The sequence below is a fragment of the Chelmon rostratus genome, chromosome 12 (genome assembly GCF_017976325.1).
Source record: "Chelmon rostratus isolate fCheRos1 chromosome 12, fCheRos1.pri, whole genome shotgun sequence".
NCBI lineage: Eukaryota > Metazoa > Chordata > Actinopteri > Chaetodontiformes > Chaetodontidae > Chelmon > Chelmon rostratus.
The window spans coordinates 21,942,813-21,970,099 of NC_055669.1; the positions used below are offsets into that span (position 1 = coordinate 21,942,813).

The window sequence follows — 27,287 nt, forward strand, 5'->3', positions numbered from 1 at the left end:
TTGCAAAGTAAAACCAAAGTCCGTCTTGATGCAAGCCATTTATTTTATTCAATTTGACTTGATCTTTTAAGCACTCTGCATTGCACCAATGATGTATAATAAAAATACACATGAGCATATAGTTTTTTAGCCACAGCACTGGCGTGGCTAAAAAACTACAAGCTACATACAACTCCTTGTTCACTGTTTGCCTTCAACAACACTGTGATCATCTGCTGCTGGTTTGCTGGAGGTTTTCAGCAACAGCTGAAAGAAAAAAGGGAAGTGGGAAGCGCTGGTAATAGTATGATATTTTTTTCCAGTGTCTGGTCTCTGGCATATCCCAACATCTGACTGTGTTTACAGTGTGAGGAGGTTTTCTTTTTGAGGATCCCAGCGTGAATCATTTCATTCTGGTTTACAGTCAGAAGACAAATCTGTCAAACAATGACAGATGCATCATCTGCATTTTGATGACATACAAGTCACTCATAATGTTTCCCAATCTGCAATCCAGAGACCTCAAACCCATTGATCTGAAGATCAAATCTGTATTTGCTTCACTCCAGGTAGGAACTGCAGCACAGTTTCTTCCAACAGAATACCAGCGGTTCACAGATATGTCTGTTCATAGCCTCATCAGATGCATCTCTGCATCCATAAACTCTTTGTGAAGGAAGAGGCTTTAGCAGCATTAACACTGAGGAGGAATAATCCGCCAACAGTTTTCACTGATCAGCCAGGGATTTCCAGACCATGACTCAAATAATCCATTTTCAAATAGAGGAAGGATGCAACTCGGATCAAAGTCTGAATACATTTGCATTATAAATTGTGCGCGTCGACTTTCACAAGAGAGAGATCAGTTTAAAGCCAGAAATCCTCATTCTTCTCCGCTTTATTTATTCATGTCAGTTACTGTAGATTTGCTTAAAGACGCTCAGAAATTCAAAACTGATGTGTTACAACAGGTTTTCAGTGACAGGCAGCAGCACAATTACAGTTTACCTTGATTAGTGTCAGGAAATTATTTCTATTTATCAAACTAAAGGACGAAATATATATATATATATATATATATTTGTGGATGCATATTAAAAGGTCGGTGTTAATTGGACTTGTGTAGGACTTGAGGTATGTCAGAGTTTGAGGTTGACCTTTAAATCTAGCATGGACAAGCATTCGTGGAGGAGCTTTTGGGTGGGTGATAAGTGGGAGGAGGTCAGAGAAGGTCTCAGTGTTGCTTTTTAAAATAGATGTATTTGTGATTTGCTTCTGCCTTACGTAGATGATAGCAGAACAATGTACATAAAAGTTTAACAAGCTCACTGAAGTGAAATTGGATTGTTTTTGCTCTTTGCGTGCACCTTCATCCACTCACATTAATAAGAGTGAGCTGAGAAATCTGATCTGTGTTTAATGAGTAAACAGCAGAAAACTGCAGTATTACTAATTAGGATTAGCAGAGTTGTTCCCCCTGAGATTGCCATGGCTACGGCCACGCTGTCTTTCTCACCTGATCTTGGGGCCCTGTGTAGAAGTGAGGCTGGACCTCGAACTTTGCTTTGGATTTTCAGCCCTAAAACAGAAAACAAGGTCATCAGATCCAGTTTCAAGACCATCACCACTTCAGCTTTGCACTAGCATGTGATATATTCCTAAATGACTGAATGTAAACCACAGAGCAGATGTTAGAAAACCCTAACCCTAACCCTATAGAGAATGGGAGAAACATGGCATTAATAAGTTGCTGTTTTTGATCATTTTCAGAGGATTCAGAATTAACATTATGCCCTCATGTGGGCAAACTTTACCTGTTATCGCACTTCATAAATAATTATTTATGTGTAATTCAGGGATCCATCTGAAACGCCCTACATTTTCACACTTTTATTTTTATTCTGTCCTTTTAGTGAAAAACTGAATGACGTGCCAGATATTTATCTATCAGTATGCATACATTAAATGTTGAAGTAGACCAGCATGTTGCTTGCAGTGTAAGTCCTTGTGATGTGATGCTGGCATGTTTGATCAAATATTCATTGACTGCCCTCGAGATAGATTCTTTCATTCTCCTTGGAGATTTTGAAGCTTTACTCTCTGATGACTTCTATGACTCCAGTAACTTTTTTGGGGTTAATTATGCTGCTTTTTGTGGTTGTCTGACTATGCATATTGTCTTAAACTACATGATTAAAGGAAGTTAAATAATGACATAAACAATGAACACAGGAGTTTTCTATGAAACGTTAGAGCTCAAACTGTTTCTAATGTGATATGTTGATCATGTTACACATAATTTGGCCTGAATATTCTTATTGGCTTTCTTGTTCTTATATTCATTGCAGCTATGTATAAAACTATGACTGTTTACAATGTATCTTAAAAGTTGTGCTAAAATACATTCTATTTGTGAAAATTGTGACGTTAAAAGATATTGATTATTGCCATGAAGCATCATCTATCAACAACTTTCATCCAAAAATCCTGTCCTTGGCAACAAACTCGACAAAAGCATGTCGGTCAAGCCCTGATTTGCAATCGAGTCATACCCAAAGTGTCTGTCTCTCGTCTTCTGTCCCTGACCCAACAGACCACGTCAGTACAGTTACACCAAGGACATCTCTTACGAGTCACATTATCCTCTGCTTCAGTCATAAATAATTGCCCACATCCTCACGCACTCCCTTCCCTCCCTCTCCTCGCTGCTCGTTGCGCAGTACCTTTTTCCAAGCACAAGATGGCGACAGCATCAAGCAGAAAAACCCCACGAACCACTTGACAACTTCTCTGCCTCCAAGATACAAAGCCAGTGACATCATCTGCGGAGGGACAGAGGGTGTGCGAAGGACAAATGTCTTGAAATGCATTACATCATTCTCCACTAATATGATAATATATCTCAGGCACTGAGTGCAGTGCCAAGTATGAGAGGGGCCATAATCCATACAACGACCGCTTCAAATGTGAACAAGGGGATAAAATGGAAGTGGTGGTGAAGGAGTGGGGGGGTCCGCCGGAGTCGGGGGTGCAGCGCTGAAGGTTATTCCAGACATTATTCCTCAGGGGGAGAGAGGAGACGATAATCACTATTACACACGAAGTAAAGATGAGGAGGGGAGGCTGTAATGCTTCCTGTCTGTCTTCTGTCCTTGTCTTTCTTTTTTCTGCTGTATCTGTTATTTCTCTCTCGCTTTCTCCTCTTCTCCACCCTCATTTTTTACTGTCATTCACAAGGGAGGAGAGGAGGAGAGGAGAGGAGGACAGAGGAGAGAAACGGTGAAAGGCGAGAGGAGTGAGGAGAAGTTTTGGGACGAAGATGGGTGAGGAAAAGGTGGCGGGGAGGAGAGAAGGGCTGAGAAGCGGAGAACTGAAGAGGTGCAAAATGTGAAAAAAGAGGGGCGAGAGGATGACTGAGGTGAAATGGGAGAGAGGAGGAAGAGGAGAGGAGATGAGAAGAGGGAGGAAAGACAACAGAGGAAGAGAGGAGAAAAAATTGTAGTGATGTGAGACAGCATGAGGGGAGGGAAGGAGTCAAATGATATTAGAAGAGCGAAGGAGGAGGGGAGGACTGAAATGATGAGGCGAGAAGAGGGTATAGACACTAGAAAGAAGGAGGACTGAGGAGATGAAATGGGAGAGGAGAGGAGAGCAGTGGAAGGTTGGAGAGGTGAGAGGAGGACAGTAACAAGAGGTGAAGAACAGAGGAACAGTGAAATGAGAAGTAAGGAGAGGAGGAGAGAAGAAGAGACGGTAGAGGAGGTGAGAGAAGGACTGAGGACATACAGCTGGAGGAGGAGAGCAGAGGGATGGGGGATGAAAAGGATTACTGAGGAGAAGAAGAGGCAAGAGAAGAGGAGAGACAAGACAGTTTGAAAAGGTGAAGGAGGAAGAGGGAAGAGAAAAGGAGAAATGATGAGAGGACAACAGAGAAGAGGAAAGGAGGACGGGGAAGGATAGGAGGAGAAGAGGGAGCGAAGGTGAGACAAGAGGTGAGAAGAGAAGAAGAGACAGGCTGAGAACAAGTGAAAGACAAAGAGGAGAGAAGAAGAGGAGGAGAACAGACATAAGGAAATAGGAAAGGCAGGGAAAAGAGGTGAAAAGAGAGGAGGACCAACAAGATGAGGCAATGACAGAGGAAAAACTGAATGTAGAAGAGGAGAAACTGTGGAGAGGAGGAGAGGAAGAGAAGGAGGAAGGTTGTAGATGTAAGAGAAGGACTGGGAAGGAGACCTGAATGCATGCCAAAGATAAGAAATGGGAGAAGAGGAGAGGCAAAAGAAAGGAAAAGGTTGGAGAGGAGAGAGAAGAGGTGAAGGGAGGAGATGGTTCGAGGGAATAGCAAAAGAGAGAAGGGAGCAGGAGGAGAAGAGTGGAGGAGTAAGGTGAAAGCAAAGATGTTCAGATGATACCAAGAGAACATTGTTTGTGAAAAGGAGTGAGAAGAGTGCAGAGAGACAGGAACTTAACACTGGAACAATGGTGAGGAGACGAGGCATGAGGGCAGGAGGGAGGAGAGAGTGCTGCACATGACGTGAGAAACTCTCAGAAGGACTGATTGGACGCAGTCGTTCATAGTAAAAATACTAAATACCTACGACAGCGAACTCTTTAAAACAGATGCCAACATCATGAAAGAGTCTGTTCTTATGAAAGCCGTGTCTTATTTTATTTTCTGTAATACTGTGGAAAAATAATTACATACAATTTGAAAGAAACAAAAGAGAGAAACGTGAAAATAAAGGAGAATTTGAATAATATCTTGTATGTTTTGTACAGTTTTTTTTTCTAGAATAAAAGAGATAAACATGTACTCGAACCCAACATGAACAATAATACAGGTGTGAACAATATGTAGGGGTAAAAATAAAGACTTGGAGTATGGAGAAGATATGCTCATTTGAACACCCACGCTGCTCCTCTCTCGCCCACATGCACACCTCCACTTCAAACATTTTCAAGTGCAATATGGAACCCTTCTCGCTGCACTCATCATTGTCTTCACATGCTTAATACCAAGCTGAACGGCAATTAATCCTCATTCAGCCGACTGAGAGAGCTCCTTCCTCGTGTCCTAAGGCCACGCAATGTCTCCTTCACGCCATCTTACCGGCTGCTTTATTCTATAGGGTTTGACTGATAATGATGAACATTTAGCTCCTTCAAAACTTACTTTTTTTTACTCCAAAAGCAAACATATAACATTTGCAGCTGAGTCCTTTTGCAGGGTGGAAACACCTTTAAAGCGACAGTAAAAACATAGGTGCGATTCTGTTTCTGCAGCTCTTGAAGGATGTTTAAAGTTATAATCGTTCAGATTTTAGTCCTGGTGGAGTCACTGCTGTGCGTTTTGATAATACAGCTCCAAGGGTCTTGTTTAAAATAACATGTTCGTCCACCACTAGGGGCAGCAAAGACGCTGTGGTCGGAAAAGCGAAAGACAAAGAGAAACTTGTGTCGCCTGATAATCAGACTGAATAGAGTGCTGTGCTCACCCAATGTTGTTTTCCGCTTTAAGTAAAATGTGTGTTTGTCTTTCTTTGTGGGTGGATGCACAATTTAAATCCTGTGTGGAAAAGGCGGACCCCGCCACTAACACTGCAAGCTAATATGTAGAGAAGCAACTACAGAATGCATATACATTAAATGGGTCTTTTGATATCAAAAGAGCACCAAAATTTGGGTATGATATCATAAAAATCAACTAGGTATAATAATACCTACTAATTAATAATATTTTCACAAAAATGATGATGAATACAATCTGTAAAGGAAATTAAATTTCAATGTAGGTTTTTCAGACGGTGTAAATGAATCTGTGGTCAGGAGGAACCTCCATCATACCAGCAGGTGACACCATTACCAGCTGATCAATCAGATATTTGCCCAAAACAATCAGTCAAACCCTAATTTCTACGGTCCAGTGGTCCCAGCACATTTATAATGGTGCGAAAACACACTGCTGTTACAGGCTGCCAACACACACACACACACACACTCGCATGCATGTCCACAGATGGATACGTACAATACATGTGCACGCATGGAGACACACACACACACTCACACACACTGTCACCAATAAGCACATGAACACAAAAGGCTGCTGCATTTGTTTGTCTGCTCAGTTGTTGTTGTTGTTTTTCTTTTTCTCTTTTTTGCACAGTCTTTTGGCACTCACTGATGACTCCAAAAGGTAAAAATGGACACCCAGCCGCTTCAGTCAGTCTTGGCCAGGGATGGCGCAGCACAGCACAGCATGGAACAGAGCAGTTAGCTGTGGGCCTGGCCTGGTTCTAGCCTGGGTTGGCCTAGTTGAGACACAGTTTTGGCTATTTGTGGCCTGGCTGAGCAGTCGTTTTGGCCACAGACACACACATCCCCTCTCTCTCTTTTTCGCCGGGTTGACTAATCAGAGCCCCTCTAGCCGACGCGTACAAAATAAAGTAAAATACTGTATATAAAAGTTTAAACACTCTTTTGACCACAGTCATTTCTTCCACTGGTGATTCAACACCACAACGCAATACCAAGAAAACAAGATTTAAAATACTTATTCTTTATAGAAAGAAACAGGAAACAAATGAACACTGAGGATGATGTCATGAGCTCATGAAGCTATATATTCTCTAAGAACAGACTCCCAACCCCCCCAACATACACACATTAATGCAAGCTAGATTGCTATACTTACTCCACATGTTATCATCTTGAAGAACATTTGGAGGAAAGCTATGAGAGAAAGGTTTGTTACGCTGTGATGAGTTTTTTCCTTTTGTAAAAAGACAGTTTCGACCTCTAACTCTGGAAGCCGGCTGGTGGTTATTGATATGACACAGGGGGGAGAGTAAAGTGTAGTATCAGAGAGGTACGCATGGAAAAGAAGGAAAAAGACATGAAATAACAACCTAGTGGAGTAAACACATCCAGATTTCCTTCTAAACCGCATATTTTTTCATTGCTGAACCAAAGCTAAACATCTGTTTTGCATTTTTGGCATCAACGGTGTCTTTTACATATTTATGTGTCCCCACTGTCAACAGACTGTAAATAGTTAAGAGGTAAGTACCTGGATGGCATGGCCGTGTATTTGTTGGCCTCAGTACCGCCTCCGTGTCAAATTTACTCATTCTACACAAGGTCATAACGACATTTCAAGTCAGATGCAAAATACTGCACGGCTACAACTCTGTAAAAAGGTTGTAAAGAGGTAATAGTATGCAGTACCAAGGCTGTGATAACCATATAAATTTAAAAGGGTGCTCCATCTGCCGTTCTTCTCTCTATAACTACTGAAATGGTTTATATAGCGACCTTGGAGCTACAAGGTTCCATCTGATATTCTAATCAGAAATGGCGTGGCTGCGGTTTCCTTTCTGAAAGTGTTTATTCAAAATAGGGGCAATAAATACAATTTTTACTGCCCCTTAGCACAAAATTACCATAATATACTGTATCTGTGAGGTGCTGATAGGGTGGCTGATAAGTATAAAGACTCAATGATTACCTCGAGAGGTGGTGAGATTTCTGGCTTCACTTGCAGCCTCTGGTCTTTTGTAAAGCACCGTCTCATCCGCTATCAATTTTAACTGCTCGGAAATGTATGGCAGAGATGGAAGTGAGTGAATCTTTGTTGCATAAAATCCCTCTTCAGTTTGACTTTCCCATAAAGCATCTGTGCCCCCAAGAAAAGGTAGAAGTAAAATGTTGAGGCAATTCCTGCTGGTTGCCAACACGAGATTTAAAAAAAGTCACATTTAATGTCCCCCCAAAAAATGAAAATGCTGCATTAGTGAACCATATAATTTCAAGCTCAGTACGTCATCGATATTGATGCCGCTGCCGTGGAGTCAACACATGATTGTCACCGTAAAAGGTGAAGTTGTGCGATGGCATGAGGAGTGCAATCCAATCCTGCCTTACTAACAAAGTATGCAAACATGAACCTTCTACAACAAGTGAAAGGCTCTTTTTTTAAAATATCTGCTTAACTCATCAAGATTTTAATATCAGGCAAGAAAGGAACATTTCATTTGATGGTTCAAACGGCTCCAGTAAACAGGTACAACGCTCACTGCTTATGTGAGCCTTCTGTAAGCTGATCATAGTATGAATTCACACTTAGTTGGTGTCAATAAATGAGCGAAACTACTAAACTGCTAGAAAAACGAGAGCTTTTCCAACAGCTGCAGACGTTGCACGATCCTACCTCATGCAGAGACAAAACAGACAAACTAGATTTTCTTGCTTGGTGGAAAAAAAAAATAAATTTGGTATTGGGGCAGCGGAGATTCATTAAAACATGAGACTTGTACAGTAGCTGTATCAGTAGAGGTTAGAGTAGAATGGCAACATTTCAAACACTGATTGAATTATGAACATGTGTAGTTAAAGGCCAATCACATGTACCAAAGCGGACACAATATAATGGAAAAATCTCAGATGTAAAACACCACCAAATCTTCTGTTGCCGTGAACGAGCCAGCACACTTTCATATAAATGTACAAAGTACCATATGAGCTAGATAGAACCATCTGTACCTTCATTTTGATATGTTAGACTACACTTGAACCTTCTCGTTGCTTACAAAGTTCACAGCCACAGCTCAAAGTGAGCAGCTGCATGTTCTCCATCCATCGTTTTGAATGTCGTCGACGTTTGAAAAAAGGCAGTCCGGTCACAAGACCGGAAGTCAGAGCAAGCGTTTCACACCGAGCAGAGACATCCACCAAGCAGGTGTCATTTTGCTGGATATTTATCGTGTTGGAAAGACGCTCCTCAAGGTTTCTAATTTAAGTCTACAACAGCCGCTTTAAAAACACCACCCATTGCTTTTTAAAGAAACTCAAAGCGTCTCCAATAAGGATCACGTCGTCACATACACATTAAAAAGTGAGTTTCACCCAAAACGCTGAACCTTTGGTCCACATCTCCTTATAAAAATACTATAAAATGTTTCTGAATGCCATTTTTTTTCATACATTTCGGTATAAATATGGAAAAAAAACTATCCTACTGTGCAAGTGAGAGAAACGAATACTTTTTGACACTTGAGGGTAGGGGAGGTATCTTTTTGTACAAATTGCAGAGATTCATCGGATGAAAAAGCGCTCCCGTCACACCTCGTTTCACTAATACTGTATACAGCATTGACCCCGAACGAAATGTTTAAGTGTGGAAATGTATGACGATAGAAAATGCGAGATGAGGAGAATGAGCATATAGAGACGCTTGCTACCACTCCTTTCCTTTCCCCTCAGATGTGGCATGTACAAAACCTCGGTGTCCAGTGATTATTGTCCGCTCTTTGCAAAAGAAGACACACCTCCATAGTTTGAGTGTGTTGGCACGTAAGCATTGGCACTCTGGTCACTAACTGTACCACTTTAAGAAGCTCTGTCCCATTTAAATCAAGGTATCATGTAAGCAATGGCCACTGGGCAGGTTTTAGCGAGGAAAAGGGATCGAAAAGTGCCAAATATAATTATAGTCCAAGCTGCCCCGTTGCTGCAATACATCGAAACAAATGAGTCTTTAAAAATGTGTGTGTGTGTGTGTGTGTGTGTGTGTTTTTTTTGCAATATGTGACAGTCAGAAAATGCAAAATGTGTTGATTTCAGGGAGGTTTGCTGTAGGTCACTGTACTGCATCACACTGTATAGGTTTGTACAAGGAAATATCTTTAAAATGACCCAAATCTCCATTTGCGCTTATTTACAGAGATGAGGTGGGAGGAAACCGCGGTGCAGGGAGAAGATCCAAGAGCAAGACGAGGACTGCTGGAAGAAAAATGTCCCTCTGCTTCTCCTTCAGCTCCTGTCGCTCTTCTTCTTCTTGTCTTCAAAGTGCTCTTCTTCTCTTTTTTTTCTCGTTGATTGTGGCTCTCGCTGTTGCTTTTGTTGGAGCATAAACACTGCACGCAACAGAACGTCTGCGCAAATGTGTGTGAGTGTGGCTTTGCATGTGTTGTATGTATTGCTGCTAATTGTATTATACGCGATGCTGCTAACTACTGTGCCTTGTCGGAGTGTTTCATTGGTTCAGAAAATGAACCAAATTCCATGCGCTGGATGCTATGGAAACAAAAAGCTGGTTTGTTTATGATTTTTTTTTTTTCATTTATGAATGTTTTTGTTGTGTGTGTGTAATAAGTACTGCTGCAAAAAGCAAGTCAGAGAGTGTGTATGTGTTTCTCAAACATGAGTCTGCATCCGCTGCGTGTGTCTTTGGGAATAGTCAGAGGGCGGGGACGAGTACGAGAAGCGAGTCGAGCTCCCATACTGTCCCAGCCCGGTTTCAGGACTCTGTTGGCCCGGCCCTGGCCCCGGCCCGGTCCCTTGTCCTGTTGGGTACATCTCATAGGCTGGCCCTTCTTCTATGGGTGGAGCAAAACCCATGCGGTAGCTGGGATACTGGGAGGGGTATCCGTAGTTGTCATAAGCCAGCTGGGTTGTGTTGTCCAGCAGGCCGCAGTCTCCGGGGTAATCTCCGGGCGATTGAAGAGCTGGATTGGGAGGTGCTTGCTGGCTCTGCGCCGCCCTGGAGAAGGTGTTGAACTGGGCGTAGGTGGCGTGGGACATCCTGGAAGGGGGGCGGGGGTCGTAGCAGCCTGCCCTTGAGCCTGGCACTGTGCTAGGAGGAACGGCACCACTGGCGGCAGCTGAGGGTCCACTGGACGTGGCACCGGCTGGTCCGCTGTTTGGGTTGGGGGAGCGAAACTCTCCCTGGTAGTGGATGGCACGGGACTGGGGGCGCGCCTCATCATGGGTGGTGGCTCGGACATTGTAGTAGCCATTGGTAGGATCCTGTGATCAGAGGGGGAGAATATTAGTCTTTCAGAACTGCATATAAGAAGCAGCAACATTGGGCTACGCGGCTAAAACACATAAACTTCTTCTGTGCTTCAGTTAGCTTAGCAAGATGGATGCAAAGTCAGTTCTTTCTCATTTGGGTGTATATTATGTTATAATGGTGGCAATCAGGAAGACTGCAAGCTCTACTGGAATCCACAACAAAACAAATCCAACTATAAAGGCAAATAAAAACACTTTGAAAAATATATCTATAAATAATTAGAAATAAAAGACATTTTAAGTTAAATCATGCATGAAATTAAAGTAAAGCTGCATAAAATGACACTGACTCCACCAACTGAATTTAATGTAATGAAGCGATATTGTTTGAATCGTATCTTGTCAGTCACAGCTGCAGGCCGATATGGTTGGTGGTCGGCACAGTTGGTGGCGCGCTGTTCTTCATGCTATGTCCAAAAATGTAATGGTGTGTGAGTGATGCAGCGCACAGTACGTGTATGAGCACGAGACAGAATGATACAACTTCATTCCACTGGGATAAAACATGGGTTAGGTGACAGGAAGTTGACCTGGGCAGCAGCTAGTTCTGGAACAAAACGTCTATTAGGGCATGTTTGAAGCAGTTTGTTTCCTCCTTTAGTTTGGTGATTTTGTTAAACGTGACTCGGTTTAGAGGAGATTTTAGCTCTCCTCTTGCATGAAGAAACCAATCTGAAGGAATTGATCATGCTCTGATTCAGTACAATCCTGCAAATGACGCATAAAGAATCACAACATCTGGTTCTGGGAACATGAGCGTCACGGGTTATGAAAAGTGGTGCTGTTATGAAAACCAAGCTTTTAACTCCAGTGAATGCAGAACCTGAGGAAAAAAGCAAGAACTGGTAATTGGCACTTAATGATGGATGTGGCACATGACATGTCTGTGCACCATGCAGGATATAATGTTCAAGATGCTGCAGAAATACTGATGTGTCAGCAGGCAGCCGTCTCACCTTGAGCTCGTACTCCTCCCTGGTGTCGCTCTCGCTCCTGATGTCCTGCTTCAGGTCCATGTCGTCTTTGAACGGCTGAGTGGAGGGAGAGAGGGAAACAGAGGGCAGAAACTAAACCATCAAACAACGAAACACACACACGGAAAGAGGGAGGGTGAGAAAGGAAAGGAGAAGGAAGAGAGGGAGGGGAGAGGAAAACAGAGTTTCAGGTTTTTCATCCCAAGAGAGCGGAAGACGAGAAACGGTAAGATGCTGGACAAAAGGTTTCGGGCCGAGCTTTAAAACCGCTTCAGAGGAGCCTCGTCGATTAGATTCTCCAGGACTTCCAGGGTTGAACGCTTTTCCACAAGGAAGGAGAGTGTGTGTACGTCTGTGTGTATGTCTGTGTTTGTGTGTATCAATTTTAACTGCACTGCAAGTATGTGTGTTTTTGCATATTCGCAAGGTTGCTTGTGTACGTATTGTACTTTTTTTTTCATCGTGTGTGTATGCACAGTACAGTAGGCAGGCGCTTTCTTGATTTTGGGTCAAGTGTGTGTGCGTTTGTGTGCTTATTTTTGATGCATTAGAGTGTGTGTGTCTGCAGGCAGGCCTTGTGCATGCATGCCTGTTCTACTGCGCGCGCATACGTTCAAGTGTGAATATGCGTGTGTGCGTGGCTCCTGCCGCGCTGCCCTTTGTGTCGGTGTGTCTGCACATTTAAGGCCATTGACCCATACGCCTCCTCTCCACGGCCCCCGGTGACTCAGATGGGTGTCTACTCACGGAGTACATGGCCTTGACCATCCGGGTTGCTGTGGAGACGTCGGCCGCCTCCTCCTCCAGGCTGTGGGTCTCTTTGTTGACCGTCTCTACCTTGATGTCTGGTTTACCGAGGGTGACACCTCGACGACCTGGAAGGAAAACACAAAACCTCCAGTCACACTCTGGGTCAACGTCAACATAAATTATTGATTTATTTAGAAAAGCAAGCAAAATAACAGCGCTTAATGCTGTTTTTGTCTGACATCCATTATTTGCCTTGTTTCTGCTATTTTCTCTCTGAGGATATTGGTGCATTAAGCAATTTGGCAGGCCGGCAGCCTCAAAAGGCAGATCTGAATTTTGAGGACTTCACTTTTTGCCATGAAGAAACGAGGTGTCAGAAAACTGCGCGTTCCTTTGGAAATAATAGCTTCTTAGAGGCAGCAGGAGTTGAATGTGAAGATGAACATTTTGAAGCACGTCTTTCTGCCAGAAAGTCTCAGGATTGTTCATGATTATTATTTAATATTTAACTTGTTTTCATGTAATTTTACACAGTTTAAAGCTCCTATAGTATGTGTAGGATTTCTACATTTCTGACACTGGTGACTCCTTGTGGCAGTTTCAAAAATTCACTGTGGAATTGTCTTATTCTTCTACAAACAAAAACTTACACATCGAAGAAATGAAGCATAAAAAATCTACATATAGGGGCTTTAATGCTGCATTTGGCCATTTTTTCCTCAAATGCCAGGAAAAGGTATCTGAGGACGTTATCACTCAGAAATCCTGCACAGCATTGTTATATCACTGAACTGTATTGTACTGTATATAATTGTATTTAAATACTTGCTTTTACTTTCTTTTGCTTTTATTTTTTACAGAATTTTAATACTTGCTGCTTTTCTCTTATCTTTTCTTGCTCTTCATAAATAAAGAACAATAAAAGATACAATATTCTGTGCAAAAAGGTGAATCTAAAGCATTTTAAGGCCCTTTCAGACATGCAGCTTGTTGCTGTACACAACATACTGTGCACATTGACACGCTTGTCTCATATTTGATGAAGTGCAGGAGGAACTTTTATGTAAAATTCACAATGGCAATCCTGCTTTAGCAGCACAAGGTTAAATTTGCACAGGTAGAGATTAAACATACTTTATGTCATTTCATTAAAAGGTTAGTTAGGTGGGACTGGAGATTCTTCTAAAACGTGGATTTGGGAGCAATAAAACAGGTTTAGTTTGTTCAACACTGCCTTGCGTAACGTGAAATGCTAATACTGCTCATTTTAATTGATACATCCCGAGCACAGAGCAGTCAAGACTCGCCAACATGAGCAACTCTCTTCCAAACACACAAACCTTTAAAGTAAAGATTTAAATCTGTGAAGTTTTAAGCCGCCTCACACAACAAATGAGAGACAGCTTATCCAGAGCCACAACGATGTTTGTTTGAGTTTCTATTTCCAAACGGTATCTTTTCTGTAGTGGTGTTATCAGCTCTGAACCAGAAAATACACTCGTATCCCCAGAAAATCCCTCCGGGGACTCTGCCAGTCACCTTCATTGTCTTTCCCGATTCTTTGCTATGGAGCAGCTCAAAATTAAACAACTTAAAGACGCCGCACGTTCTTAGCTCTGCGGTCTGCAGAAGTGTGGTTTGTGTTCATAAAAGCTAATTGGATTGCCGTAGGCTGTAGAAATAACATATAGGAATTCATAATTTAAATGCTATTCACCTTTAAATGCTCTTGTTTTCTTCTCTGTTGTTTATGCACTTTATGCTGTGTGTGTGCGGTATATAAATACGATTTATTTAAAAAATGATCGTACAATTCCATGTCAGTGGAGTGAAAAGGGAAACACACAGTAGGCGTTTTAAGGCCGTGTGCCATATTATATGAATATTCATTAATCTCATTTGAATAAAATGCTATATGGCTGGCATATGTTCCTCTCTTCAAATGTGAAGAGGCAGAATGACAGATGTGTGAAAGGAAGACTGACAGACACATACAGTATGGAGAAAACCACCGTGTGCACTCACTGCCTTTGCGTTGGCGGTAGAGGAAGAAGGCGAGCGCAAGGAGAAACATAAGCAGCAGGATGGAGGAGCCCACCGTACCAACGGCGATAATTCCCACCGGAACAATGTCTGAAACAAACACAGGCAGAAAAAGGGGTCGGGCTTGAGGGACAGCTGCTACAGAAACCGGCGCGGATATGGTGTCGTTTGAGCAGAAATCCTGTTGTGTCCTACAGTAGCTTAATATTGGATCTCTGAGGGCTGGCTATGTTGATAAGGCATGCAAGTCAGAGAAGGGATAAAACCGCTGTTAGTGTACATGTGGGGACAAATCCAAGCTCTCTCTCTCTCCCTCAAAGATGTTTTTAGAGATTTTCTGAAGCCTGTGAAATCTGACAGCTGAAAGAATAAGAGCCAGATAAGACTGACAGAGCATGAAGAAATCATTTTCTCAATGTAATGTGAATGCGTACCAAGTTCTCAAAATAAAATGCGTAACCATCCAGAATGGACTTACAGCGCTCTACTGTCTGTCCTCCAGCCGAGGCTATTGTGTAACCATGTTGCTCAAAGGCACTTCAGTTTGTAGGAGAGAGAAGAAGTATATTCCCTCTCTTAAAAAACTTTAGCGAAGTCTATTTTTGTACATATTTTGCATTGTCTACATTGTTTAGAGGTTTTCACTGTGTGCTGGCTTCATATAGACGTTTTCCTCTATTGCAGTAGAAGACTGCGTGTTGCATCACCCGTGTGCTCATGCAGGTAATTTAAGTTGTTACAAACAGTTAAAATTGGTTTCTGTCTTTTAGAATATTTGAGACTTTTCTACGTGCATTCTTTGCTCAGACGGTCTCCTTCTTTGCTTTTAAGGGTCTTTACTTCCACCGAATACTCAGGTGTGACTATCAGGAAGGCTGGGTATCAAGTGGTGAGTCTGCTCTGGCTGAGCTACTTTTATTACAATGACTGGGAGCCATTTCAAAGTCCAGTTCTCATAATACATCCATATATAGAACATGGGATACAAACAATAGATGGACCCACTTATCAAAACATTGCTCAACAGCGCCACTAGTGGCAACAAACCTCACAGGGTGCCTGTCATTTGCGAAACCCTCACATTCAGTCTAATATCATACACTTTGCTGTCTGACACTAAATTATAAATCATTAACTGTGTAGCTATGACACGATGACTATGTTGCGCTGCCACATTCTTTGTTTTTCCATACCCGTCTCCTCCAGGGTGATGATCATGGTGCCGGGTCCAAAGGAGTTCCAGGCGGTGCAGTTGTAGGGCGAGTGGAAGTCGGACTCCATGACGTTGTTGATGGTGAGGGTGGAGAGGACGGCCCCGCCCTGGGATGGAGGTTTGCTCTGCTCCACAGTGTACCTCTCCATCAGGGTTCCCTTCTCCTTCTCCCACACATTCTCCTTCCACGCCCAAACCTGAAAAACACAGTTCAGACCGGCAGGTATTAGTCTGAGGAGTCGCTGACTCAAACCTGCGATGGCTGACGTGGAGGATGGAACTATACACCAATATCAAGCTGATGTGTTGCATGCTGTGTGTATTAAGATATGTTATCCTCTTGGGTCACAGATCCTCATACAGGGGTATGAAAAGTCACCTGATTACCAAAGAGAGGCTGGAACTCTCTTATGAGTATCTCATGTTAACTAAGCTGCTATCAACTTCTAAGTCTTTTTGCAATTTACTCTTCTTTTATCACTGTTTCACCTCATCATTTAATTCTACATTATTAGCAGTTATAGCCTCTTATGTTGTTAATGGCACGCTGGTGTGTTTATCAGACTGTGGCCTGTTTAAAAAGTGGTACATAAAGTTTTGTTGTTATTCTAAAGTTAATTTACGAACACATACATGTCATCAGAGGTTATAGGCAGTCAGTGTGCTGAATACTAACCCTGACCCAATGTAAAACCTACACATATCTGTGTGTTTTGCTCTTGGGCTGTATTTCCAGCAGCTCAGATGCTACTGAACAATCACAGAAACATTACAGGAATATTACAGGCAGCAGTGTGTCTCTATGATCCTCTCACTCCTGATCATTAAGGTGACACTGTTCTATAGAGTATATAGCTACAATATAGTGTAGAATTGAGTATTTATAGCTTATAGTTTAGAGAGCTATTATTATAAGGGCAGGCCTGAAGGAAAAAGGCATCCGTCTGCTACTTCAGCACCACGGACAGCGCCATGGATTTATCAATATACGGCACAGTTAGAGCGCTGATATTCCACAGCCATGGTTGAGGCTATAGATTCAAACTTGCACAAACCTGAGTCAGATAAAGGATCAATGAGTCAGGCAGACTAGACTAACATATTCACCAGAACAACCCCTCCGCCCCTGCACTCTCTCAGCTCTGGCAGCTTAACAAAGGGAGATGCATGTTGGTCATTTGGTAACAAGGGGGATGCCAGCCTCCCTCAAATTGCCAACTGGTGAAAAGGCCAGAGAAAGCACAATGCTCTCAGCCTCACTGTATGTGATCCGCCACTTAAACAAGATTGAATCAGAATAGCAAAGCAGGTGTACATCAATTCAGGATTAAGTTAAGATCAAAGCTTAGTGCATCTGTACACTAAAACACTTGTAAATCTATAAATCCGTTCCTACTCAACAAGGCAGGAAAAGTCCTCCAAGGCCACAGGAGCTCTATATCAGTGTGACGAAGACGCCATTCTCCAATATGTTTTATTCATTCGGTTTTTATCTAAACTCCAATCTTTACAGCTGCAATCACCCAATTTCCCCTCTGGGATCAATAATGCTAATTTCACTTAATCTTATCTTATGTAGTATTAACCACACTAGCCCTCACATACACAAACACACACACACACAATCATGAGTAAACATTCAGCCAACAGATGGGCTGGTGTTCAGAAAGGTTAAGCGAGTCCGGGCAGGAAATATATTTTAAGCAAAACAAATTATATTCTCACACCTTGGGAACTATTTTTTTTGTTCCTGGCTGCAGTGAAATGCCTAATTGGAATTTGTGCAGCAACTTTTCAGGCTGGGAAAGAAAGAAATTCTTCACAAATAAATCAGAACACACACATATACAGACACTAACAGGCACACAGAGCGCAGCAAGAGTACATGAGCGATAAAAAGCCGAGCAGGTTTTTCTACTTAAAATCCGTTGAGGTAGAAATTTGAGGGTATTAAATATGGAGCATGGCGATATCAAATATACATAGAGCCATATGTTGGGCTAATGTACCTTTTAACCTGGTTTGAAAAAATGAAAAAGGAGAATGTGATCAGGAGTGGATCAAGGAGAAATTAAAAAAAAAGACCCAGATCTTGTGCTTTTTTTTTTCCTCTGACAATCTTACATAATGCGTCTTTTCAGTCTCCAGTCTGCCTCTCAGAATCCCTCACTTTCTGCCTCTATCGCTTTTTCTCACATTAATTTTGTTGCACCACCGCTGTCTGTATTTCGGTCTCTTTCTCTCAATTTATTTTACGCAGACACACACACACACACACACACACACACAGCATCACACTCCATATTTTATAAGTCCTTGTGTCTCTGCATTAAGCCGAGACTATAATGTCGTATCACATTATACGCTCTGAGCTCTCTGCCAGTGCAGCAGGGGGGCTGAAGCTTCCTAAAAGCTCTGATTTCTGTCATGTCGGCACTGCACAATTGGATAATTGACGCTGAAAGGTACAGAATTTCACTCTCCCGCCATCTCTCTCCCTCTTATTTCAATCTGTCGTACCCTCACGCTCTCTCTCACTCATCCTAGCCGTCAAACTCAAACGCTGTCACTTGATTTATTCCCATATCCCAGCTCCTTTTTGTGATTTGTGAGCATTCTGGTATTTCCCCTGTTTTTAAAGGTTTATATCGCCTGCCACATCACTCATTTTGGAACTTATATAATTTGCAGACACTTCATGTTAAACTGCAGTTTGATCAAGCATTGCACTCGGTGACTTCAAAAGAAAAAGCTGCATGCAGTTGTGCAGTTATGGCACATTCAGGAGGATATTCCATTACAGTTTGCAGGTGAGGCAATCCGTGTGAATGCTTTCCCATAAAGAAAAGATGGTTACCACTTTGAAAGGGATCACTGAATTGTCCAATCCAGACTAAAATCAGGATGGTACGGATGCTGCACTGACCTTTTCCTGCTGACCATAACAACAGAGCTGTTACTGTAAGTGTTCCTGAAGCCGCCATATGTAGAGTTTTATGTGCTTATAGCATCTCTCTCTCTACTGTGATGGCTTTCACACATAGTTTCCAGGAAATTACTGGGATAACCTTTAAGGCACTGCCCGTGATTTTCACTTTTCGCACATTCAGGAACAGCAGCTACATTCAGGAACATTTCCATCTTGTGCCTTTTCACACGTGGCATGCAATGCGGGAATAGATGGGGCAAGGAGCAGCCCAGCAGATGGTGGCAATGCGACGCTTACGGATGCCAAACGCCCTAAAAGTCAACAGAGGAAGAAGGAGATCGGCCAAGGCCGGATGTAGATGTATTCGGCGGGAGATGTCTGTTATTATTTTCAGGAAAGCTATTTTTGTCCGGGCTCTTGTAATGTATTTAATATTCACCAAGTTTGCGAGACAAGTAATGCTTTTTTGTGATCTGCTTGAATCAAGAACACACATTTGATGCATTAAAAGGAACATTAAAAGAGTGTCGGACGGTGAACTGGACAGAAGTGGATATAAAAAGGGATTCAAATAAATCTTCAGCAGGGTGTCGCGACTGGTCCGTGAAGGCATCTTTTGTTCGACTGATGTGACCCTTTGCGTGTTTGTCCCTGCGACGTCGCTGCTTTCATTCGCAGCCGTACCAACACTTTCCCTGAAATGTTCCCGGGTCTTGAGGTGGCTGGTGCAACAGATTTCCCTGAATATTGATCCGTGCTCCCATCTGCACATGACCCCATGCAGGAAATGTTCCTGAACATTTCAGGGTTAGACTACATGTGTGAAGTATTCCATGCATGTGCACAGTCCCACCTCAGTGCTGCCCAGAGGAGCACCTTTAATGCCTCATTCAAATGCAACTTGATAGAAATCTCTCTTAACGTCTGTGAGCCACCGAGGGGTCAAAAGATACATCACAGGAAAGGACGACAGGATAGGAAAAAAACAGACATCTGCTACATGAAATGATTTCATTTTTTGTAATCTTTCTGTTTTTTTCCTCTTTTGGCTTTTCTAATTAGTCAGATATATCAATATAAGAATGGATCTGTGGTTGAGCTGGTCACAACCCACTAACAAGTAGACAGACCCTTTGTTTTAAAAGGGTCACAAGTCAAAAAGGTTGGGGGACACTGCTCTAGACTGGCTTTGAAGGACAGAAATTTAGATTGTCTTTGTTTGTTCCCATTCATCCAGGTCATGATACTCCTGAATGCTCTCCAAAGGTAAATGCACCTCAAGCAGGTCCAGCTGCCTTCGGAAGGCAGAAAGCGAATGATATGACTGGGAAAGTTGGCAGGTCTTACAATAGAGATTCTCACCTAGGGGTACTTGTACCTCAGGGGGAAGCTTGGTTGTAACACTTGAACTCCATGTGTTGTGATTGAGGGTGCAGGAAAACTGGTAAGCAAGGTAGCAGAAAAGTCTAAATGGACAGCAACAAGTGGCGGCCGAGGCTAAATATCGACAATTCAGTCTGTGGCAGACAATCGCTCCGTCTGGTATGGATTCTCGTGGTGAATGAGGGTTCTGAACAACAGTCTTATAAGACTTAAATTGTGTCTTATAGGCTCGTAAGAGCAGAATAAGGAAAAGCCACGTCAGTAAAACGATAAAGGACGCTGGATGCTAGTCCACTGACCAGGGGTTCAGTGGACAGATGGCCCTTCAGCCACACATCAGCCATGTTTTGGTGATTAGCTGGATGTGAGATTTCCACTATTAGATTACCTTTAAAATAATGAACTCGTCCTCGACTATCCAGACATCAGACTGTTCTAAAATACTTTCTTAGACGTGGTAAGACGAGGAGCCGTGTTCTTCTTTTATTTATTATTTCTTCTTATCTATCTTATCTGCTGCACTGCATGTGTACAGTACAGCTTGTCTCCTCTTTCATTTCAACCAGGCACTACAGCAGCTGTTTTTGATGAGTCACATCTTCCACACAGAGGAGGAACAGACCGTTCTCACGCACTCGTGACACAGCCGGAGAACAATGCCACCCGTGCCAGCCGTTTAGCTCGTAGCGCACGCTGACGAGGAGGGGAGTGAAAATCAGCGTTTAGCTTTCGGGGCGCTGCGATCGGGATTCTGTGTGAGGCGGATGCGGCCTGAAAAAGGTCGAGCACCCCTGCAGCAGATTACAACTTCCAAAGATGGACTTACAATCTTATCAGGTGGGGGGGTGCTCGCGATGTAGCACTTGATCTCTCCTCTCTCCCCTCTGACAGCGTACTGGACCGGATCACTGGAGATGATGGGGGGGCCTGAGACGTAGAGACATAAGAGGATTACTACAGCAGATCATAAAGGTTTGAGAGATACACAAGCTTTGAACTGAACAACGAATCAACAAGTCCCTACCACATCAACCCTTAGTGTAAGGAGCCGGGAACCACTAGTGAGAAGACTGAATTTGAGGATGTGATATCAATCATTCATGATTTCTTCAGCAATGTGGTTCAAAGTGTTGCGCTCACTGACGTCTGATTCAAAAACAACCTTTCAGAGGTTTGTAGGATTCAGAATGGAGATGTCATCTTCATGATCCAGATCCAGAATCAAATGACAAAGTTGCTTCTGGCAGCAGGTTTGGCAGCTTGTGATGACTCATTAGTCATTCATTATTAAATATCTCGGACAAGGGTCTAAGGGTCTCAGTGTCTGAGGGTCTAAGGACAGAGGGTGTTGGGCACCGTACAGATTGTAAAGCCCCCTGAGGCTAATGGTGATTTGTGAATTTGGGTCATTTAAATAAAATTTGACTTCATTTGACAAAATAGGACCTGGTCACATCGACCTAGATAATTTTGAATCTTATGCTATGCTTTGAATGGAGTTCAATTGTGGTGACTCTATATTTTACAGCTACGCCATAACTGATGTCCACCTCCTCAGAAATGTAACTGAACCTCAGAGTTTTGGCAGCAGCAGAGATGTTGCTGTTTCAGAACAGGCATTTCCACTGGAAACCAGCCATCGCAGTGGTCGCTCATATTCAACAATGAGTGAAAGAACATAACCAGAGCAGCTGCACAGCGGTAGTTTTCTATTCAGTTATACATCAAGGCAAAGTAAAAGTTACCTGGATCTAACTTGTATATATGTATCACAAAATAAGTATATAAGTAATATAAACTCGATCACTGTGTAATGAATGCATGATACGACCCAATAATGTGTGATGTGTCTAGTGTTGTCGTGGTGATATCAGGTGATACCCTAAACGATAAATTTAAACCTGTGCTTTAAGTGTCTCTGTCAATGCAATCATCCAATAAAATGGTTTGCTCTGCTGGAGTATAAACGGCACCAGAGGAGCAATGCGTCATGGTTTGCAGTGGTGGATGGTGCAAAAATTTCCCTTTTAATTAATTGCATTAACACATTGTCCAGTTAATCTCCCCAAGCTTTCAGTAACAGGGTGTTCTTGGTGAATCGGTTTTGTTTTCTTTAGTCAGTGATTCCCAACCGGGCATATTTCTGCACTCTGAGGTGAACTTCTGCAGTTTCCAGGTTTTAAGTGGCTTAATTAATTTGAGAAAATAGCAATTACAGTTTGATTAAAAGTCATGGACAAATGGTTGGAATGCATTTATTTAATGCAAATTTGACCAAAATCGATAAACACTTTTAGGTAATTAACAGTAACAATACACAGTCTAAATTTAATCAATTCAAATAAACACGTCTGGAACAGAGCAGGTGCTTTGAATGAAGGGGTGCTCTGTTAATCTGTGAGGGGCTGCGGGGGTACATCATACGGAAATGGTTTGGAACCACTGTAAGTAATTGCTGGTCTCTCGGGGAGAGATTTCTGACAGTGAAACATTGGCTTTGTGCCTGTTTAAGAAGAGTTAGCTGTTGGGTTTGGGTCAGATTTGATCTAAATGAATCAGACTGGGTCAACATAGATACAGGGCCCACGCAGTCCTCTATATTCTTCATGCATGATGCACAGAATAAGTCTAGACTGAACAAACGCATCATTTTGTAAGCAGCCTTCCATGTCTGACACAGAAGCAGGAAGTAGAAAGATCTACAGGCTTTTATCATTTCTGCTAACATCAGCACTGTTTTTAACAGCAGAGTAACTGACCGTTGACAGTGAGAGTGACCTCAGTCTCCCCCACACCAATCCGGGGCACGATGGCCTTGCAGACATACTGGCCTGCATCAGCCTGGCTCACTGACTTCAGATACAGCTGGTTGTTGTTGCTGAGCACCTGGACACACACACACACACACACACACACACAAGTATAAGTATGGATAAACAGCAGCAGAGTAGATTTGTGAGGTGGAGAGCAGAGATAGGCAGACCGGGAGAGATGTTAAAAAGAAGGAGGGATGGAGGGAGATCTATATTTAATTCATAAAACATGTTGATTTACTCAGCAGGCTCCATTAGTTTTTCCTGGAGCTTTTCTTAACTTGTTAGGCATGAATTAAAGATTTAAGATATGAAGACGGAGTTTCACTTCTAATCGTCTGATTTAAAACTGAGCAAACATTTATGAAGTCTGGGTCTTAGACTTTAATATAGGTTGGGATTGGGCTTTTCTGCAGGATTTGGCTGTAATTCCTGGGGAGGGATTTACGCCAGTATGTTTTGTTCTGACTCTCTCTTTCCGTATAAATTTGAAAATATGACATTTCAGTGAAACAGAAACTTAAATCATGAATATAAAACACAGGCTTCAAGGTCAAAGGACAGGGGAGGGTTTGTTCTCACCATGTTGGAGCCCTTCTTGGTCCAGGTAAGGGTGAGAGGGGGGTTACCAGACCACTTGCAGTTCAGAGTGACATCGGAGTCCACATCCACTGTAACTGGCCTGGGCTCCACTACCAGTATTGGGCCAACTGAAAGAGAGTAAGTGGGAGCCCGTGTATTAATCTCCTTTATCCAATCATGTGTTCACAAAGTGGTGAACCTCGCTCCATCCTCGCTTGTGAACCACTGAGCCTTTCCAGGATGCTCCTTTCATACCCAATCACGATGCTATCACCTGTTACCAAGCAACCTGTTTACCTGTGGAATGATCCAAACAGGTGTTTTTGGAGCATTTGACAACTTTCCCAGTCAAACATCAAATATGTTGTTTTTGTGCTGTTTTCAGTTGAGCATTTGTCAAAAAAGATGAGCACAGTCTGTCTTATTGACGTTTTATTGATGTTTTACACAGTGACCCAACTCTTTTGGAATCAGGGCTGTGGATATAGAAAACATTTTAACTTCCAAACGGGCTTTGGAGCAGATGGGTTCTCTGAAGTTCTTTTTGTCCTTACTGATTCATTCGTATTCACTTAACTCTGTTTATGTAGAGCCTTTGACAACAAATTCTTTAAGGCTTTGTTGAATTGAATTGGACTGAAGTGAGAGAGTAGATTTACAGTAACCAGCTGTTGCAAATTTACTCTGTACAACACATGAATACAGTGCTGCAATAAAATGAATGCAGTGTGGCTCTTCAAACAGATACTGACAAATATAGCCACTAGAACACATACGCATCATCAGCGTCCCACTCAGCTCAGGAGTGTTTGCACTCTACTCACAGTGCACGTCCACCAGGATGCTGACGTTGGTGCTTCCCACAGCGTTGAAAACCTGGCAGGACACCGGCTCGGTGAAGAACGAGTGATCTGCCGTGGTGACAAACACGCTCTCTCTGGCCCCCTCCAGCAGCACGCCACCTTTTGCCCACCTGATGGAGAAACACGTCCCGATTTAGCAAGATATCAAGCAGATCATTGTTAGGTCTGTTTGTCAGCAGGAGATCTCATGAGCATGATGGGTTTTTATGATGTTTAGCTGGTGATCCAATTTTTAGATTTCCACTACAAAAGAATACGTGTTGTTATATTATCAGTTAAAGCTAAGCTAACATTTAATGGGCCAGGGTAAAGGATTTAGTGGCATCTATTGGTGAGACTGCAAAATGCAACCAACTGAAAACCCCTCGCCTCACTCCTTGTAAGGCAACAAAAACACAACTATTCTTATTTTCAGGTGATTATACACTAATGAAAACATAACTGAATGTTATACTACATTTCTGCCAATAGATTCCTGTAAATCCAACACACTGGACCTTTAAATGGCCTTCATGTCAAAACCTGCTGGATTGATTGCAAGTTAAAGAAATAAATTTCTCTATATTTCTGTTATCCATATTGTACCTTGCCAGATATATAGCTCAAAATCATATAACCATATTGTACATCTGCCATTAGGTGACACTCTAATATACACTCAATAGGCTTAGTGCCTAAGTGGCCTGGCAGCGCTCCCGCACCGGGACCCTCTGGTGCAGTCTGAAACCTCAGATTAAAACCACCGTGTGAAAGTACAGCATTTTGCAATTTCAGTGCTCCAGTGCTGTCGCTTAAGATAAAAGTCAGTGTTTAATTGTACAAATGTTCAACACTTTCACCAATTCTGTTCTGCAAGCAGAAATTACAATTCAGGATCAGCTCCAGATGGTGGTTACAAGAGTGTGGAATAGATGAAAGAAAATCTATTGGCATTAAATAGAACTGCAGTCCTGATGTTAGACTGCAGGTATCACTGGCTCTGAAAAACACTGAGCACCATTAAACAGTCCAGCAAGTTGCAACAGTGCTGTCAAAATGAGCAGGAACATTTTGTGTGTTTAATAAATAGTACAGGATTTTTAGATATTATTACAATTAGAGTTCAGATAAAAGTTTCATTCAGACCTGTAGCCCATGATGGGAGGGTTGGCAGTGGCCTGGCAGGTGAAGGTGACTCTCTCGCCCTCCAGGACAGAGCGAGGCTCGATGGACAGGGTCACCATGGGAGGGTCTACACAGGGAAGGATTCATCTTCAATGTACGAGCAGCATGAGCATCGATTTCCCACACAGACAAGTCCCACAAACTGTAAATTACACAAGATTTGGTGTTCCAAAACCCCCATTTCCCACCAGCCTCGTGCACTAACGCAGCACTGGTTCCACATCTACTGTTCCTGCAGTTATTCTCACAGTCATTACTAACTACACTCGGCTGGAAAAACACATCAATCTTCTTGATTGAAAATTCAAACTTTACTTGTGAGCAATCATTCCTTATTTCTTCGGGGAGGTGAATGAAATCCTTTTAAACACTAAAAAGTTTCCGGTTTTCCAGCAGTTGCAGAAAATCAACGCGCTGAACTGCTTTAGGAGGAAATTACTGGCCCCAAAGATGGTGCCAAATCAATGCAAACAGCTAAATCAAACCTGGAACCAGCCCAAGTTTGAGAATGGTGGAAAAACAGTGGCTGTAAATTCATATACACAGCATATGTGTTGTTATTTGCAGATATTTACGCCGAGTGTAGGGTTAGCTGGCTAAAATTATAGTGTGATTTTGCTATGTGTCTACACACAAACAGTCACCAGAGCCCGATGCACATTTCCTCTCAGAACAAAGGCAACATACGGTGGACGTTGAGGGCAACAGTGGCTCGTTTGCCCATCGGCACCGCCGGGTTGCTGGCCACGCAGGTGAAGTTGCGGCCGCTGTCAGTGTCGGCTGGTGTGATTGGCAGGTAGCTCCTGGTCGTCACTCTCTTCCTGTCTGGCAGCACTTCCTGTTCGGCAAAGAAACAGGGAGGGAGGGGGGGAGGAGGGTTGTGGGTAGAGGATGGTGTGGGTAGAATTTAGGGAGGAGAGCCGACAGAGACAGATCAAAGAAGAGGAGGAGGAGCACAGTTGATGGGGAAGGACGAAAAGGACAAAAAAAGGAGGGAATGGGAAACATCAAGGGAGAAATAAGAGGGAGGGAGACATAGGAGGGTTATTAATGGAACCAAGAGAGATAAAGAAACAGAATAAAATGGAAATAAAAGCAGCAATCCGAAGATAGAAAGAAAATAAACAACATTTTTAGACATGATGCAGGAGAAAGGTGGAAACTCAAAAAGTGCAAAGGAGAATTTAAAGGGAGTTTAAACGAGACATTTCATAGAAACCTGAGTTCTTGTATCTAATGTTGGAAAATAACTGCCTACAAAATGTTCTTCCAATTAAGACAATAAGTGATAAACGGATGTGTATATATATGCATATATTTAGGTTTTGGTTAAGGTGAGAGAATTTCATTTGAAAACATCATGTTGGGCTTTGGGAATTCTGGAGTGGAAATTGTTCACAGTTTTTGACATTTTATAAGTATTTCGTTATTAATCAGAAAATCTTTGATAGATGAATCAGTAATGACGATAATCCTTATTTGCATAAGTCCTAAGGTTTTTTCTGCACGATGAGATCCTCAGATCCAGTCTCCTCCAGTCAGTCTGGAGGTGGGATTCTGTACTGCAGTCACTGTAGTGTAAATGCGTGGTCAGTAACATAAGAGCAGCATGTAATATGCATGAGCATGTGTGGGGGGTATAAACTGATGTAAAAACATCTGTGTTTGAGTGTGTGAGTCAGTGTTTGCTGCTGCTTCTATGTGCATATGAAAGCATGAGTGTGCATGTGTGAGTGTGTG

At 42.5% G+C, this 27,287-nt stretch overlaps 1 protein-coding gene across 3 annotated transcripts in view; it reads right to left on the reverse strand.

The window, feature by feature from the left end:
- Nucleotides 1-4,635: 4,635 nt before the first annotated feature.
- Nucleotides 4,636-27,287, reverse strand: part of kirrel1b (kirre like nephrin family adhesion molecule 1b) — a 72,666-nt gene continuing 50,014 nt past the window's right edge. The window contains exons 5-15 of one of the 3 annotated variants that reach the window (XM_041949101.1): nucleotides 26,235-26,385; nucleotides 25,509-25,614; nucleotides 24,345-24,493; nucleotides 23,521-23,648; nucleotides 22,885-23,011; nucleotides 20,952-21,052; nucleotides 15,794-16,010; nucleotides 14,583-14,690; nucleotides 12,555-12,682; nucleotides 11,790-11,864; nucleotides 4,636-10,785 (exon numbers count right to left, since the gene is read on the reverse strand). In XM_041949101.1, the coding sequence (XP_041805035.1) occupies nucleotides 10,174-10,785; nucleotides 11,790-11,864; nucleotides 12,555-12,682; nucleotides 14,583-14,690; nucleotides 15,794-16,010; nucleotides 20,952-21,052; nucleotides 22,885-23,011; nucleotides 23,521-23,648; nucleotides 24,345-24,493; nucleotides 25,509-25,614; nucleotides 26,235-26,385 (1,902 nt within the window). In that variant the 3' untranslated portion in view covers nucleotides 4,636-10,173. Of the gene's footprint in view, nucleotides 10,786-11,789; nucleotides 11,901-12,554; nucleotides 12,683-14,582; nucleotides 14,691-15,793; nucleotides 16,011-20,951; nucleotides 21,053-22,884; nucleotides 23,012-23,520; nucleotides 23,649-24,344; nucleotides 24,494-25,508; nucleotides 25,615-26,234; nucleotides 26,386-27,287 lie in introns of all 3 variants that reach the window. The other 2 variants (XM_041949100.1, XM_041949102.1) reach the window with 2 other exon arrangements.